The sequence below is a fragment of the Dromaius novaehollandiae genome, chromosome 1, assembly GCF_036370855.1.
Source record: "Dromaius novaehollandiae isolate bDroNov1 chromosome 1, bDroNov1.hap1, whole genome shotgun sequence".
In the NCBI taxonomy this organism is placed as follows: domain Eukaryota; kingdom Metazoa; phylum Chordata; class Aves; order Casuariiformes; family Dromaiidae; genus Dromaius; species Dromaius novaehollandiae.
This window is the reverse complement of record NC_088098.1, coordinates 155,602,813-155,619,263: the sequence shown is the minus strand read 5'-3', so window position 1 is coordinate 155,619,263 and position 16,451 is coordinate 155,602,813. Positions and strand designations below refer to the sequence as shown.

General features: G+C 37.9%; 1 protein-coding gene across 5 annotated transcripts in view; it reads left to right on the top strand.

The window, feature by feature from the left end:
• Nucleotides 1–13,277, top strand: part of NAXD (NAD(P)HX dehydratase) — a 51,262-nt gene extending 37,985 nt beyond the window's left edge. For all 5 annotated transcript variants that reach the window (XM_064503929.1, XM_064503947.1, XM_064503924.1 and 2 more), the window contains 3 exons: nt 63–183; nt 8,795–8,915; nt 12,863–13,277. In XM_064503929.1, the coding sequence (XP_064359999.1) occupies nt 63–183; nt 8,795–8,915; nt 12,863–13,013 (393 nt within the window). In that variant the 3' untranslated portion in view covers nt 13,014–13,277. The remainder of the gene's footprint in view (nt 1–62; nt 184–8,794; nt 8,916–12,862) is intronic.
• The last annotated feature ends 3,174 nt before the right edge of the window (nt 13,278–16,451 follow it).

Genomic DNA, 16,451 nt, shown 5'->3' with positions numbered 1-16,451 from the left:
GTGTTGGATTATTTTGTTGTAGTAGTAAAATATGTACTGTGTATGGAATTCTTGTGTTGTAGCTTAGAGACCCCGTAGACAGTAGTGACCATCATGGATGTGTATTAAGACTCAGCCAAGCCATGGGGAATTTAACAGTTGTTCAAAAGGGAGAACGAGATCTGATTTCGGATGGAGAGAAAGGTAAGTGAAGCCTCTGCTTTTAGCAGTGTGATTTTTGTTTGTTTGAGTTTTTTGTTTGTTTGTTTTCACTTACTGTTCAGTGGCTGGACTATAAGTGTACTGCATAGTAGTTGTTTGTTTGTATTCCCCTGAAAATTGAAGGGAAGGGGAGGCTGTCTTTGCAGATCACCTTTAGATGCTTTGTGTAAGGTGATATTTTAAAAGCGTATTAATGTAACTTAATAATTTATTTGACCAAAAAAGTGCTTATTTTATTTCTCATTTAAATGGCTATAACATTTTTTACATTACACAGGTACTGAGGGTTTTTTTTGTGTGTGTGAACTGTTTTAAAATCCTTAGCTGAGAGGGTCTATCTAAGTGCAGATGGTATTGCTAAATTAATGCAGGATAACACTGTTTTTTCACCATATATTGGTGCATCTGAAAAAATGAAGATGTCTTTAGGTTCATGGACTACTCAGTTCCTTGATATTGTCCATCACCATTGGGTTGTAGATTAGCGCATATGTTCATGTCTTTTATGTTAGTCCCGGCAATTTTTTTTTAATTTAGCTATAGATTGCCATTACAACTTCATAGAGCAGTTCCTTATAAATATGGTTAAAGTGTACTTAATAAAACTAGACATCTGTCCGATGCCAAGATCACTTACTCTGATCAGTATAACATTAATTCATGAATGCCCTCATCCCATTTTGACTACATGGTCTTTGTTCACATAAGCACATCTCTGCCTGTAATTACTTGAAACACTAATATCTGACAAACATTTATGCCGCTTCAAAATTATTTTCTATATATGTCAATTTTTCATTATTTGGAGCCGTAGGAGAGTTTTATATATAATGAATCCATCTGGCATAAGTCAGTCATATAGTACCCAAGGTGTCCTGTGTAGTCTGCTGGCATATCTGCACCCAGAGCAGACTTGATTTGTACCCTTGGGCAATCAGTCAATGCTTAAGAAAGAATGTACCCTACCAGAGGCTAAAACATCCTGGCTGCAGTTTATGCCATCTAAAGAGCTTTAAAACACTGTAGCATATCTATATTTTGTATTTTTATGTTCACTGTGTTCTTTGCATACTGGACTGTTGCTTTTTTAATGAAAGTCAGGAAAAGTGGGGGAGCGCTTTAGATTGAGCACATAATCTAGCATATCTCTGCTCTCCTTTTGAGAGTTGTTGTTTTTGAGGTGAATGTACTTCCAGTACTTGCTGGAGAGAGTAGACACTCTTCTTCATTGTCCCTTCTCATGCAGGACTCAAAAAACAGGGAGTAACCCCAACTCCTTTAGTTTCAATTTTGAAAACTGAAAGCTCAGGTGTGGCATAAGTTTGGTATGTTTTATATGTGCTTTTTGGGCTTTTCATTGTTTTCGTTCCCAACTTTTTCTCTGCCTCTGTTGTGTTCTGATTTTGTTCTCCCTTAGTTAAGTAGCTGTTTGATTTGAAATTCTGTACCTTTAGGCAGTTGCATGACATCCAGCTATAGGCTACTTACTTGTCTCTTATATTGGTTCTATCATTGGTCTTTTCTGTGTCCTGGATTGCAGATATTACAGGCAGCATTCCTGAGCCATAAGAGAGCAGTTGCCAGGTTTAATACAGGTTATAGGGTTTGTGGTGCTTGTAAGAAAGTTAATTCTTGAGAGATCTGTAGAAATTAAAGACTTCAGCCTCCTTTGGCAAGGACGTTCTTTGGGTCCCATCAGCAGAGTCTGCAAGTTATTGTTGGTCAATTTTTGAAATGCTCCTCAAATACAAAATTACGTTGAGAAAGGAGATTCTGATGTCTGCTTTGTGCTGCAAAATAGAACATGTTTTCATGTCACTGACCTTGAATTCTCTCCCAGGTTTTTCACTCTTAACTTCTGCTTCTTTTCATCTGTCTGTTCTTTTGATGTAATGTCATTTTTTTTTCAGCTGAGACAACATAAATGATGATTCCAGTATGAGGGGAAACCCAGATCACTGGATCAGGCCAATGTCCTCTGAGCACAATCACATAATTATGGAATGATCTGTGTACTCCTGTTGCCTTTTATTTTTCATATCATCATCCATCTGTAGTGCTTAAGCCTTACCTTTTTTCAGACATTTTCTGCTTAAGCTCATGTACTTATCATACTAATACTGCAGTTTCCAAATAATCACTTTTAAACTTTCTCCTTGAGGAATATAATGCATGCATAATTTAAAATTAAGTCTGAATGCTTTACAGAAGAAGAAGCATTTACAAGTTTGACTATGTAGCTTTAGTGTTGTGTGTTTGGCTGTTGTGGACGGGAGGCTTTTTGAGGATGCAGAATTTTGCAGCAGGGAAAGCTGTGACTTGGTTCCTTTTTAGTTTATACTGATTGTAGTGGTTATTTTCACAATACTTATATTCACATGACTGCAGGGAATTCAGTAGAAATAGTTGAATACCAGGAAGGTTATAAAGTGATTTGACAGTGGGCTAAAAGTACAGGTGTTGGTGGAGGATTCCTGTCAGTAGGTAGCTCTGTAATCTAAGCAATATGGCACAACAAATTCTGATTGGATGCTGAAGCTTAATAAATTCCGATTATAAGTAAGGCAGATTTTGTTAACAGTCAAAGAAATTAGCTATGAGAATAACATACCTAGAACTTCAATAGATTCCCAAACTGTAAACTCTCCAGACACTTGTGAGGTTTGTTTTTGGAGGAGATCAGATTAGATGAACAAAATGGTTCCTTGTGGCTCTAAAATCGGTATAAAATCACCTGTGTGGCCTCTGTGAAATCATTAACAATCCTCTGCTACAAAGGAGGACTTTCTAAAATTTGTCTCAGTTTCAGATATGAGCTGCCAACTGCCCTGTAAACATAATCACAAAGATTTTAAATTAAGTTTTATATACTGTTTTTCTGTTTCCCTTTGCAATTTCATATTATAGCTTGGTCTACAGTTGTTGATTCCCTGCTCTACAAAGATGAGTTTCACCATGTTCTTGGTAGGTGATATCAGTGCCATCACTGACTAGGGTAGAAATGAGTACTCAACCTATGGGTAAAAGATAAATCAGCTTTTATTCACTATGACACAGCTCTCTAAGGTTTTCTTTTTATTATTCTTTGGAGAACTGGTCAATAACAAAGTGTGGTTATACCAATCTTAGTTCCTAACATTTTTAAAATTTCGTTAGGTCCTTGAAGTAGGGTGTTTTTTAGTTTGTTTTTTATTAAAATGAGTTTTTCTGTATTTTCCCTAGCACCTCTGTTCATCCTCTCCTCTCCCTTCCAAAAGGCAGTCTTCATGAGTAACTAGCCAGCATCTGCCTGTGACTACTTTTACCTGGAGCCAGTAGCCAAACATAGTTTCCTCTTCTGTTGCCCAGCTGCATCTGTGGTCAAGAGAAGCAAAGAAGCGTGTGAGAGGGAGTGTCTGCTGCTGAATACGGGGTAAAAAGCTAGCCATTGCCATAAATCCCCAGGCAGTGCTTATAATTTCAACCTTTCATTCCCTATACAAGTAGAGAGGAAGCTATTCAGTGCTTGCCAGTCCCACTCTCACTTAGATAAAAGCTGTTATGGTGTCCAGCTGCCCAGTAGATTCTGCCTTTGTTTTAACTTGGAGGCAATACCTTCAGCTCCATTTCTGCTTCTGCAGACTGAGCAAAACAGGGAGGTTGTGTTCCCTGTCCACAGTGCCACCGTGTTTTCGTTGCATGCACAGCCCAGCCTTTTGTCTCTCTGATGTTATTCTGCATCACTGGTCATCCTCTTGGATAGGCTCTTGCACCTATCCAAGAAAAGTAAAATAAGATTTGGATTATTTTCTTTTAGCTTCAATTGCATAGTGTCTCACACTCAAGGACCTATCTAAGTTTTAAAAGTGTGATTAGGGAGTATAACAGTATAAACACCCTTTATATGAAAGCCAACTTACATTTTCCACATCAGTTGAGTGATTTCTCCAGCCCTCCTCATTAATATTGGTTTTGCTGTCCTTTTTCACTCAGGTTCATGTTTCTGGGAGTCCACAATCTCCAGCTGTGTGCTTTTGTGAACTAACTTGCAAAAGGAAAAAGATAAATTTCTACAAGTATGGGTAGCTGTCAGGTTAGAGATTTATATCAGTAAAAGATTTTAGTCAAGCTCTGATAATGGTCTAAACCTGAATCTTCCATTTGATGAAGCAAAATGGTCCTTGATAGCTATGTTGTTTTGCATAGAAGTTGTAATCTCATTTTAATTAAAAGGCATAAGATTATTTGTTGTGCTGGGGGTTAGCTGACGTTAGCTATCTAATCTAGTTGGATCATATCAGAAGTCAGAATGAGTGTACCTTTTATGAATGGATTCATGAGCACTTTAGGAGATGGATAAGTGTAATTATTCCTGCTTTGTGGATGGAGGGAAACAAGTACAGCGAACCTGTTCAGGACATCCAAGATTCAAGTATAAAACCTTAATCTCCTAGCTATCTTTTGGTCTGCAGCCTCATTAAATGTGATATTTCACTTAGGTGTGTTAGCCTTCTTTATCATCAGCAGTATTAAGTTTTAGTCTTACCTAGCTTTCCCATATTTCACACGTTATGATCTAAATAAAAACATCAAAAATTAATCTCTGTTTTGTTCACTATTATGAATGTTATAAATCAAGAACATGTGGACATGTTACTTTTTGCAGTACATGGTCATTTGGTTTTCTGACTGTAATATATGTTTAGAAGCTCACTTTGTAAGTAAGGCTGCCTTGTGTATAGCCATATCTGAATTAATGCTTCCCTGTTAACTCACAGTACTCGATCCCAGCAAAAGTACTAAATTATTTTTTTAGTTTAAGGAGAGACCAGCTATTTTCAGTTATATAAAAGGCTTTTTAATTAAGTGTACATGTTCTTTTGGGTTTTGATCTGCCAGCACAGTTTAGATTGGAAACTTCTTTATTTTAAAACTTGTTGGTAGTGTAGCTAAGCATGATGTTGTGGTTTGAATGCTTCCCCAAATGCTAACGTTTATCTTATCTCCAAGGCATGCTGAAAAGGGAGTGATGATATCCTATTTTATGGCCTGAGGTATATGAGAGCTACTAAATGACTTGACCGTAATTCCCCAAGAAGTCTGGGATAGAGTTTGGAATTGTTTAGTACATTATAACTCTTGAGTTTCTGCTTTCCAGGATTCTGTCACTATGGTAACCTTCTTTTTTTTGTTTCTGTTTCACTCATATTTAAGTGCAAATTGTTTTAATGAACTTAGGTAAGCAAGAAATCCAGGTAGTTCCATATGACTGAGATGTATTTGTTGCATACAGCTCTGGTAATATTTATGTGCATCTGCAAAGCCCATGCAATTTAATAGCCGAGCTTACTTTGGAAACTATTGCATAGGGCTGTGGTTGTTCTGACTGTAGCAGATCTCCTTTGCCATACTTCACCAGTCATTTCCTGAGTGATAATGTTTTTTGTTTGAGCTAGCCATTTCTTACTATGGTTTATGTATGCTTCATGGATAACTGCTAGGGAGTTGGGTTTTGTTTTTTTGTTTGGCTGGTTTTTTTCAGAAAATTATATGGCATAAATCAATTTCCATTAAAAGTCTGTCTATTAAATGTACTTAGTTATTTTTTCAGCTCATCACTTTGTGAAATAATGACATCAGATTTGGTTGCCAAGACCTATTAAAAAACAAAACAGAACACCTCCCACCCTGCCCAGCCAATTTGACTGGCATTGGCTGTGTTTCTGGCTCTTAAGGTCTCTCAGTTGAACTATAGATGAACTTCTCCTTTATTTTGACTTGGATTGATGTCAGACTAATTGACCTAAAGTGGCTCTGATTGCTCTCTTTCAACATGGACACATTATGGTGATTTCAGTCTTAGCAGTTTCCCTGTTGTTCAGGATTCAGTCACCTCAATCTCCTCAGCTCTCCTAGAGCTTGAAGAGTCAGATCTTTGAGGCCTTTCATTTTAAGCGTTCACCGTTACTTTAATGTGGTATTACCTCACTAAGCAATGGGCTGAGAAATACTTCGTCCTCATGTAAATACATCATCCTCCTTCTTCCCTGGGAAAAGAACTATCTGTCTTTTTGGCATCATCGTCGACTATTCAGTCACGTCCATCTAATAACAGTCTTGAAAAGTTGCCACGGGTTGTCGCTGCTCAGTGCAGCATAGAAGGAGGTCAGCCGTGTGGTCTCTAAGGAACTGCTTGATCCAGCCAGTGGGTCACAGACGTTTAGTAGGGGATGCCAGGTTGGTGTGCGGGGGGAAGACACCAGTTTGGTTTTATTGTTCTGGGAAAACGTTGGGAAAAGCATCATGAAGTCTTTGTCCTTTGTGGATTTGGCAGCGTGCCAGTTTGTCTTGTTGGTTGTATGGCATTCCTTCTTTTATTTTAAAAGCTCTTTAACAGTAGCTATTGTTCAGAGAAGTTTTTCACTGCTTTTCACACTGCCTGTTGTAATGTTCATCATCCTTTTATTTTGAGATGTTCTTTGAGGAACTGAGCAGGGCACTGTGCAGAATTCTCCAAGCATTATACCTTTCCCCCTCATTCAAGCGAGTTTCCTGTAATTCTGCTTCTTTGAAGCTATTGCATGGATTTGTTTTCCAGCATCTCTGTGCACAGTACAAAGGTCTGCTTTTGTTGCTGCTTGTGAGGTAGTCTGCACATATTTGAGACTTATTAAAAAAAAAAAACCACACACACGCAAACAAAAGACCACTTTTTTTGCAGCAGAGTTTTATAATTGGCCTAGTTTGAGGAGCTCTTGCTTTCCTATACAGTTCAAAACTGACTGGAAGGTTGTGGGGCTACAGAATTACAGAACAGAGGCAGATGGTGACACACAGCTAATAAGCAGGGGCTTGTGCTCAGCTGTCAGTCAGAAGGCCTCAAAGCTTTCGAACAGAGGATTTCCATCCTGCCTCCTGCCAGGAGTTCAAGACCTCAAAGTGAAAATCCTGTGAGATACCATCTTCAAAGTAGCAGAATTAGAGGTAATTTCTCCAATGCACTGTATTTTTTTTAAAAAAAAGCTAACTCAGAAAAGCATTGCATTTGTGAAATTTGACATTAACTACTATTCACTGAGAAACACAGCCAGAATCTTAATTTGGGACTGGGGGTTGGGAGGGGAGAAGAGTGAATGGGAAAATTAACTGCTGGGAACACTGCAGTGGTGTCTGCTATGTTCATAGTGACTAATGAATCTTTGCCCTCTCAGTGGCAGCAAAAATGCACAACTGCCTGGCCTGATGAGCCCAGCAATTACTGCTGGAAGAATTGGTAGGAGACAGAAATGAAGTACAATCTTTGCTGCACTCAGTAACAAAAAGCAGAAATGAACTATGCAAATGAGCTGGAAATGGTTTGATTGTGATATGTAGTATTTTACATCTTGCTTTTTAAGAAGGTTTACCTGCATGTCCTTCATTTTTCATGCAGATTTTCCCACTATCTAAAAGTCATGGTTCCTTTTGAATAAAAAATAATATTCCCTCTGTAACACCTGGGCTGCACTATTCACACATCTTGGAGAAACCCCATCTAAGCAACTTCAAAAAATTGAAATAGGAGCTGTTGACCCAAGATACTGCTCTCCTATTTGAAAGGATTGTTTGTGTACTCCTGGATTGGAGACCCTAGCAGCTGAGATGCTAAGGTTCACTACTTGGCCACCATTTACACTACCAAGATCTTCCTTTCTGCTAGGAGAGAAAAATAAGTTCTTTGCGCATCTCTTCAAAGCAGCAAGAAGGAAAGCTAAGCATAGATGCATACTCATAGGAGAGTTTGGAGAAGGGTGGCAGAATTGATGCTGTTTTCTTTTTGTATGCTTTGTGTATCCCTATGACTTCCTCCTTGGGCTTATTGAGAGTGAAGGACAAGGGAGTTCAATTTAGTGAAACCATTTCCATGTCCTTCATAGCTGAAGCTCCACAAAGAGGTCAGTTTGACCAAGAACCTTTGTATATTCAAAGTAGAAATGCAACATCTGATACTCTGATCTAGCCTATCCACAGCAATATTGCTGACAGAAACACACATGCACGCTCACGACATTGTTGATGCACAATAAAAAGAGGTCTCTTTTTACATATTGCTTTTACAAAGCCTAAGGAAAAGAATGCTTTCAGTAAAGTTTCTCTCTGATGCGCATGGCAGGTTTGGGTTTTTTTAGTTATATTCTTCTGCATTTGCTCTTTGTAAAACACCTTGTCTTACACTTGTGAGCTCTGAAGGTCAGAGACTCTGGAGAGCTGTGTTTGTATAATGGCTTGGTAGAGGTATCTGGTCTAGTTAGAGGCTGATGCTTACAATGGCAGTACCAATAGCATATGTAAACATGAATCACTAAATTGATTAGTGACTGAGTCTTCTGTGCAGTCTGAGTAAAGTGGAAAAAGTAATGTGTACACGTTGTGAGAAGTTATTCATAAAGGATTGAAAAGTGATTGGAAAAGTATTTTTAAAATGCTGATGCATTTTTGTTTTTTAAGAACAGTTTGTTTCAGCATGTGCTGCTTTCTGTGGATTTCTTCAGACATTAGCCTTTGCAGCTACAGTGGTGTCATTGTAAATGGAGGAAAAATGAACATGACTGTTTTTGGTTTGGTTTTTTTTTAGTACTTGTATGCAGTCATGAAGGAAGCAGCCGAAGATGTGGTGGACAGGGGGACCTCCTTTCAGGTTCTCTTGGAGTCTTAGCACACTGGGCATTTCTTGCTGGAGCAGAAAAAACAAATGGGTATGAATATTAAAAACTAACTTCTTAATTCTTGTCAGTCTGTGTTCCTCTATGACAACTGTTGTAGATCTGCTATAGAAATTTCCAACTGAAATGGGAGTAATTAGGACTAAGGTAAACATGTACTTCTTAAAATGTATGTTCTAGAGGACTCAGTATAACAGTTTCAGTTTAATAAGACAAGTTTTTCAGTAATCTAACATCTCCCAAGTTTGAGGCAGAAGAAGAATATGAATGTGGCTCAGTTCCAAGGACACTTATGTATGGGGTGTGTATTTTCAAAATAATTGAATCTAGGCAGAAAGTATGAAGACTAAATAAGTGGCAGTCACTGCTAGTAATATTCCTATATTACAAAAAAGTTGTCATTTAGTTTTATTTCTGTAATTTGATGAATTATCTTGCATTGTAGCTAAGGAATACAGTAAGTCATATAAGCTGAGACTTGCAAATAAAATATAATTTCAAAGAGGGTGACTGTTTAAAGGGACAATCACTCCATTTTGCTCATATATAAAGCAGCCTTGCACTTGCAGATGACTGTCTGCTCTCTTGTTAAATTGTCAATCCCTGCCAGACTAGTTGGTCCATATAGTCCTGTAGCCTTTCTGTCAAAGCAGCTGCTTTAAAGAAAATCAGAAAGAACCTTGGCACAAGCAGTCAGGGAATACCAGTCTCTGTTCCAAGTAAGTAATGAGCTGCAGATGTTCTCCTTAGTCTAAATACTCCTGTTTAAAAAAAAAACTATTGCTTCACTCTTGCTGTCAATAATTTGTCTGTCAATCCAGAAGTTGTTCACCAAGTAAAAAGATTTTCCTGTGTAACTTTTAAATATGTTAGCTCTTAGTATGATTGCATGTTCCTCTAGTTTTTTTAGTGTATGAGATCATAGATTATATGAGAAGTCAGTTTGGAGTGTTTTGTTTCTTTGCTGAAAACATTTGTTTTGATATTACCATTTTATTATTTGTTTCTTCCCAAGGCTTTCTTTTCATTATTTGCTCATATGGCAGTTTCTCTCTTTTTCTAGGTATCTTTTCATTCCTTTGTGAATCCTTTCAATCTCAGGGGTATTTGTTTTGAGAGAAGATATCCAGGGCTGAACACAGTATTGAAGCTAAGGCATATAGCTGACTTATTGTTTTTGTTGAGGCTTCTGTTTTTCAGAGCTTCTGTCCAATTCTTTGTGCATCTGAGTTTTGTTTTGTTGGTCTGCCACTGCGTGTGGCTGTCTGCAGCAGTCACCAGATCCTTGCTCCAGTTTTTATCTTTCTCTAGTTGGTTTGTTAATTTTCAAATGTAATGATCATCTCCTTGTTCCCAGAATATAAACTAAGAATTATGTAATGTCTTTATATTCTATAGTTGCTCCCTTCCTTTTAATTCAGTTGTCTCATAGGCTTTCCAATTATTTTTTTCTGCATTCCTGAACATTTGAACTTCCTTTCAGATTTTATTTCTTTTTTATTCTAAGTTTGCATTTTGCTCACCATAATTTGTTTGCTTTTTCTGGTGGTGGCTCTTTTTGTTTAATGGTATGATTTCTTGCTGACATTACAGGAATGAAGAAGTGTGTTGTAATCTTTCACATGCTACATGCAGATGCATACATGCATCCATAGGAGTTACCTAATCTGTGCTTGTGTTACTGTTAGAGCATGGTATTAGGTTCCCCAGTAGGAGTGAGAGACCATTTGAACCAGACTTAAACATGCTGAGAAGTTTGACATGCCCAGGATGAAAAATGAGACCAGGCTTGTCTGTGTGTCTGAAGTTGCAGCTGCCACTAAAGGAGTAACTGCGACTTCATTTTTGCATGGAATACAACAGACCAGATCTTTGGAGAGTTAACGAACGTAGCTTATGATCCCCAAGACGTTTTACTGCTGCTCTCCTGATTTGGGCTCCTGTGGCTTTTCCAAACAGTCCCCTCAGAACTCCCTTTACTTTGTAGGTGAAGGAAAGTGGGAGAATCTAATTGGCATCAGCACTACATTGTGCCTCCTGTGGCATTCTTAAGGTGACTTTTCTCAAAAACCTGCAATGCTTTTATTGAGTGTCCTCCAGGAAAGGAGAAGCTGTTTGATTTCAGTGACTCAGGGCTTCAGCTGATAGATTGCACTGTAGGCAGTCCAACTAGTCCTCCCACACTTGTGGCTGGCTGGCTTGTTTCAAAATGGATTTGTATGGAGGAGGATCTTAAAACAGGTTAAGATTGCTTTGGCATCTAATGGTATAGTACATAGGATTCACTTTAGTAAATAGGCAGGATGCTAAGGTGATGGAATATGGTATGTAATAAATTGGTTATCTGGTAGCCTTAGAAATAGGTGCAAAACCTTAAGCTGTCTTGAGCCCAAAAGTCTATGCACAATTCTTGTTTCAGAGCAGTATTTGGGCATGCAGGATTGTGATTCTTAAGATGACTCAAGTGTTCATTCCTGCACCTTGATGAGTGTATGAAGTTGCTGTTTTCAGGGGAAAGGAAGCTGCCCTGCTAACACCTAAGCTTAAACCCACATTCTGCTTTGCCTGTGATTTATATAGTGATCCTTCGCAAAACTGTTACTTTACACAGAGATCAGTAGGTCTTCAGTGACTTATGGCCAACTGTAACCCAGCCTGGACTGAGCTCTGTGTGGTTTGTAAGCAGTCAGCAGCCACAGCCCATGGCTGGCCGCTTATTTATTCTGCAGTTGTTTGACTTTGCTCTGGTGCCATCAAGGCAGCAGAAATGGCTGCCCCAGCCTGGGCAGTGAGCAAGTGCCTTGGAGAAGGCAGCTCAGTGCCACCATCACTGGCAGCTCTTAAAGGCGTTGTAGGGTGGCATGAGGAGAAGGTGCCTTAATTTCTGTTGTTTGCACCCGTTTGAAGCTGATCTAATGAAATACAATGACCCTCAGTGCACTCACTGGGGAATTTATGCATCTTCTCATTGACCGTGTAAGGCACCAACCTGGTGGTCCCTGAGCCCAGCGCGGTCTCTGAGATCAGGCCCCCTCTGTTGCCTGTGGTGACAGGAAATTAAGAAGTTAAAGCACAAGGCAACAGAGGAAGAAAAGTATATTTCTTGTGGGCCACCTGAGATGGGGACAGTTGCCTGAGCCACCCCATTTTTAAGCACTCTTATACCAATGCAGGTGCATAAGGGATTCAGGCCCACCACAAAGAAGCTCCCAGCCTCTTTGTGGGGAAGAAGGATGTGTGCTGGACCTCAGAGCACCATGGTAGAGACTCATTTTTGCATGAGGGGAAAGATAGCTTGAAGCTACACATTGGTCATCCTCTCCTGCCTCAGAGCAGTGACTATGGCCCTGTGTAAAATTGCCTATTGTGAGCATTTGTGCCATATAAAACTACAGTAAGTTACTCAACGAGAGGGAAGAAAAGGGAGTTAAAAGACTGCTAAGTGAGATTTTAGTATCCCTCTGAAGGAAAGGAAGTTTTTATGTAGGTAAAACTAGACACGGAACACCTGTTTACTCATTTTTAGCAAGTATATTTTTCTTTTGCACCCTTCAGCCATGGTATTGTTTCTCATTCAGTTATGTGCTATGCCGTGGGAAGGGAAATCTCTTTTAGAAAAAATTCAGAGAAAAATGCTCTGCAATACAAGAATCTTACTTAAAAGATCTTCCCTACAATGCTGACAAACATGTATGGGTCCAAAGATTATGTCCACCATGGCAACAAAAGTAGAGGGACTGGAGAATCTCAGAAGTACAGTAGTACTGTAAAAGTACTGTACTACTGTACTTTACTACTGTAAAGTAGTACAACTTTGTGCATGCAAGCGATGTCAATGCCAAGTTACATGCCACCGTATCATGTATTTCAGCTAACTGAGTTCAGCTCTCCTATTTTATTATTAGCCTTAGGAATTACACAAGACTCTGCTTTAGAAAAAAATGTTCAGATTTTGTTTATAATTTTTTTTTCCCTTTTAGTCAAAATCCGTTTCTAGTGGCTGCATTTGGAGCTTGCTCTCTCACAAGGCAATGTAACAACCAAGCCTTTCAAAAATTCGGACGTTCAATGACTGCCTCTGATATGGTTTCAGAAGTTGGAACAGCTTTTAACAAACTTTTTGAAACCTGAAGCCAAAGCAGCAGACGGGAAGAAAAGGAAGAACAATGACTGCAAGAATAATTACATTTACAGTAGAATTTACATAAGTAATGCACCCTTTCAAGTGCTGTAGCAGCATTGGTATGCTAGGTAGATTTTTTTTTTTTTATTTTTAAGAATAGAAAATATGATTAATGTAGATATTTTTTAAGAGTTTGGAATACAAAAATGTTTTGGCTGAAATAAGCTGTAGTTGCAGATCTGTTATAATATAATAAAACTAAACTGAAAGTATTCCTTTGTTCTTTTTCATAGTTATTGAGCAATAACTAAAGTGTGAACTGCAAAAAAAAAAATGCACTTGATATTTAGATGAAAGTAAAACTTCCACCAGCTCAATTGAATTTCTTGGCTCACAACAAGGTTGTCATGATTTCATTCTTAGACTCTGTGTCTAGAATTAGCTATTGCACTTCATTTTTCGTCATGCTAATATATTCACTTAAAAAAAAAAAAAAAAAGCCTCTTTGGAAAGGGAATGCATGAGAGTTGCTTTAGATTTTGAATGTAATTAGTTGCTTTTGTCCATTCCCAGCCCCAGAGGCAGGATTCATTTTGACAATACATCCCCTCTTGCAATATAATTTGTCGGGGGTTTTTTGAAAAAAAAAAAAAAAAAATCCCCCACTTCAGAATAAGGACATACTATAGGTATATTAGTATTAAACAATAATTGTTCTTACCTGAGAAAGTTTTACTTTATATTTCTTCAGCTGCTCTCAAGTCATCTAGAACTGAATATAATAAACCTTGTGAAATTATCGTTTGGAGCAGTAGGTACTGGGTATGGTGAGAAACTTAGTGATGCCTCTTCCATTATCAATGAGAGTTTGACCAGTTCAGTTAGGTAAGTGCTGTTACAATGTTACAAATTGCCTGGTGAACTAGAGCTCTGAGACCATCAGCGTACATGTGCATATGCGGCTATTTGTCAACCAGCAAAAAATATTTATTGAACAAAAGGCAGACAGCTGCACCTGTTTGTACAATCTTAGTGTACATAGGCAGTCATATACTGCAAGCTAAAGGTAGGAATAGGAAAACAGTGGTAGGAGCTTGAGCTCTGAGTTTCAGCAACTGGGTTTATAGGTTTTTTGCTCTTATTATCAACATGGAGACAGCACTTCTTCTAGTGGCATGGCCATTTCTGACTTGTTAGCAGAGCTGATGACTTGGATGCAAAGAGGAAGTTGTGTGGGATTTTTTGCACAATACTATTTCTTAAATTTTTGGAAATTCAGTCTAAAGTTATAAGGATTGAACCAGTATGGAAAGAGGGGCACATTCATTCAACGTACATTTACAGAAACTTCAATAAGGTCTGGTAGTGTATACTACCATTTAAACCTACAGTCTAGAACTGAGTGTACATACTCAGAGTACAGGAACAAGCATATGAAGTGTCTAGTTATTACAGTAGATGTTATATATTCATTTCAACCACTCTTCCAGTGATCTAATTCTAGACTGGACTATGGTGTCATGCATACTAGTCAGATTGCATTTTCATCCCTTGCAATAGCTTCCCACAAAAAAAAAAAAAAAAAAAAAAAAAAATCTGAAATCATAAAGGCTACTCTGAATATTTCCCTCCTGCCCTTATAATAAATACTTCTGGATGCACTGTGACTACTACCTCACCCCAATGCATTTTTTTTTCTTTTTAAAACCAGATGCCTATTTTTAAAGCAGGTTTTAAAATATTTGCTCATTTTGATCTATGAGGGTTCACAGACTTTTTAGATTAGAGCAACTGTCTACTCATAAAAGCTGGATTTTCAGTGTTTAATTTAAGCAGTTTTGTAAACTGTCTACATCCTTGAGGAAAATACGCTACTATTGTTTCTCCCATTGAAACTATTTGAGAAGCCTGAGTCCTTCTAAATAAAATCATAAAGTTAAAACTGATTTTAAAACAGCTACTGACTTTGTTTAAAAAAAAAAACAAAAAAAACAAGCATTTTTGTATTTGGAACATCAATGGTATTATTTCAAAATTGCATTTGTAGGCAAAGCCAAATCAATTAACTGAGATCAGTACAGATTTCAATCCACAGTGTTGGTTTTAAATCTACACAAAAGTTGCAACTTTGTTATTCACCAATGTATACATATTGTTACAATTTAATTTTACAACATTCTGGAAATGTAGCAGTTTCTTTCCATAGGAAATAAAAATATAGCAGATAAACTGTGGTGCATACTGTGTTTGGTGTGTTATTGGTGTAATTATATTTCATCAAACTGTGTTTCATGGTCTAATTATATTTCCCCACAGAAGTTGACCAAACTTCTGGAGGGAAAGTGTTTGTCATTCATTCTAGTTTACTACTGGTGAAGACAATACAGCCAATAACAAATTTAAAATACAAGCAGTATCAAATAAGCATCTACTTAAGTGTTCATAATGAAGAGTTCCCCTGCTTTCTATTGAAGTATTGGTAACCACAAAGGTAGCAGAAACAACTACAGATTTTATTCCCTGCTTAACCATATAAAAAAGTTTTTATCCTTCTGAACTGATTACTTGTGGGAACTATAGTTTCCAAAAGAAATTCCTTATATATGAGCCCATGTTCTTATTTCCCCCATCTTTTCACAAATTGATTTGGACATTAAAGTATTTGCACCAGTAGGGAAGTACATACTACATAGGAAAGCTATATGCTATTGGCTGAGTTTCTAACATTGAAGGCAGGATCCTGTGCATCTCCCTGCATCCACCCCATCCAGTTAATCTTTTAAAGGAAACAGGACAAAAAAAGTATGCTCTATTGTTCTTTTGTGTGACTTAAGGCATGCTTTTGCCTGTATGGATTTTTAACATAAAACATGTAACAGCCATTTTATTTTCAGTACTGATGCTTAACACTGATCCAAACTGATGACCTTTCCTCATCCTTGATCCTTTGTCTAGTCTTGGACAAGTATGTTACAGTTGATTTCATTCACCTCTATGAAATATATGCAGATTACTTATTTTACAGAAGAATTAATAACCAAACAGGTAATACACTAAATGTACTAATTATTACTTTCGAATTTTGATGAACAGATCCTGAACCTGCTGTGCTTCCAGTGTTAGGGAGATCTCAATGTATTTTGTGCAAAAGCAAACTGAGAATACATTAAGCCTTACAGGTAGGTGCTTAGCATTTTAATATACTTAAAGATTTCACAGAGTCAAATGAGCAACACTGGACCATGGAAATACTTCAAGGCTAGAAGCATTACCTCCTTCTATGCCTGAACAAGTTGTTTGAACTAGTGTTCTCACCTGCACAGATGGGAGTAAGTTTCTGCCTCTGTTTTTTAGTTCTCAGTGCCAGCTCAGCAAAACAGTGTGCAAATGCAGACCAGGCAGCAATTGGGGCTGAGACATTTCCTGCATTGGAATATCCTGAGGCA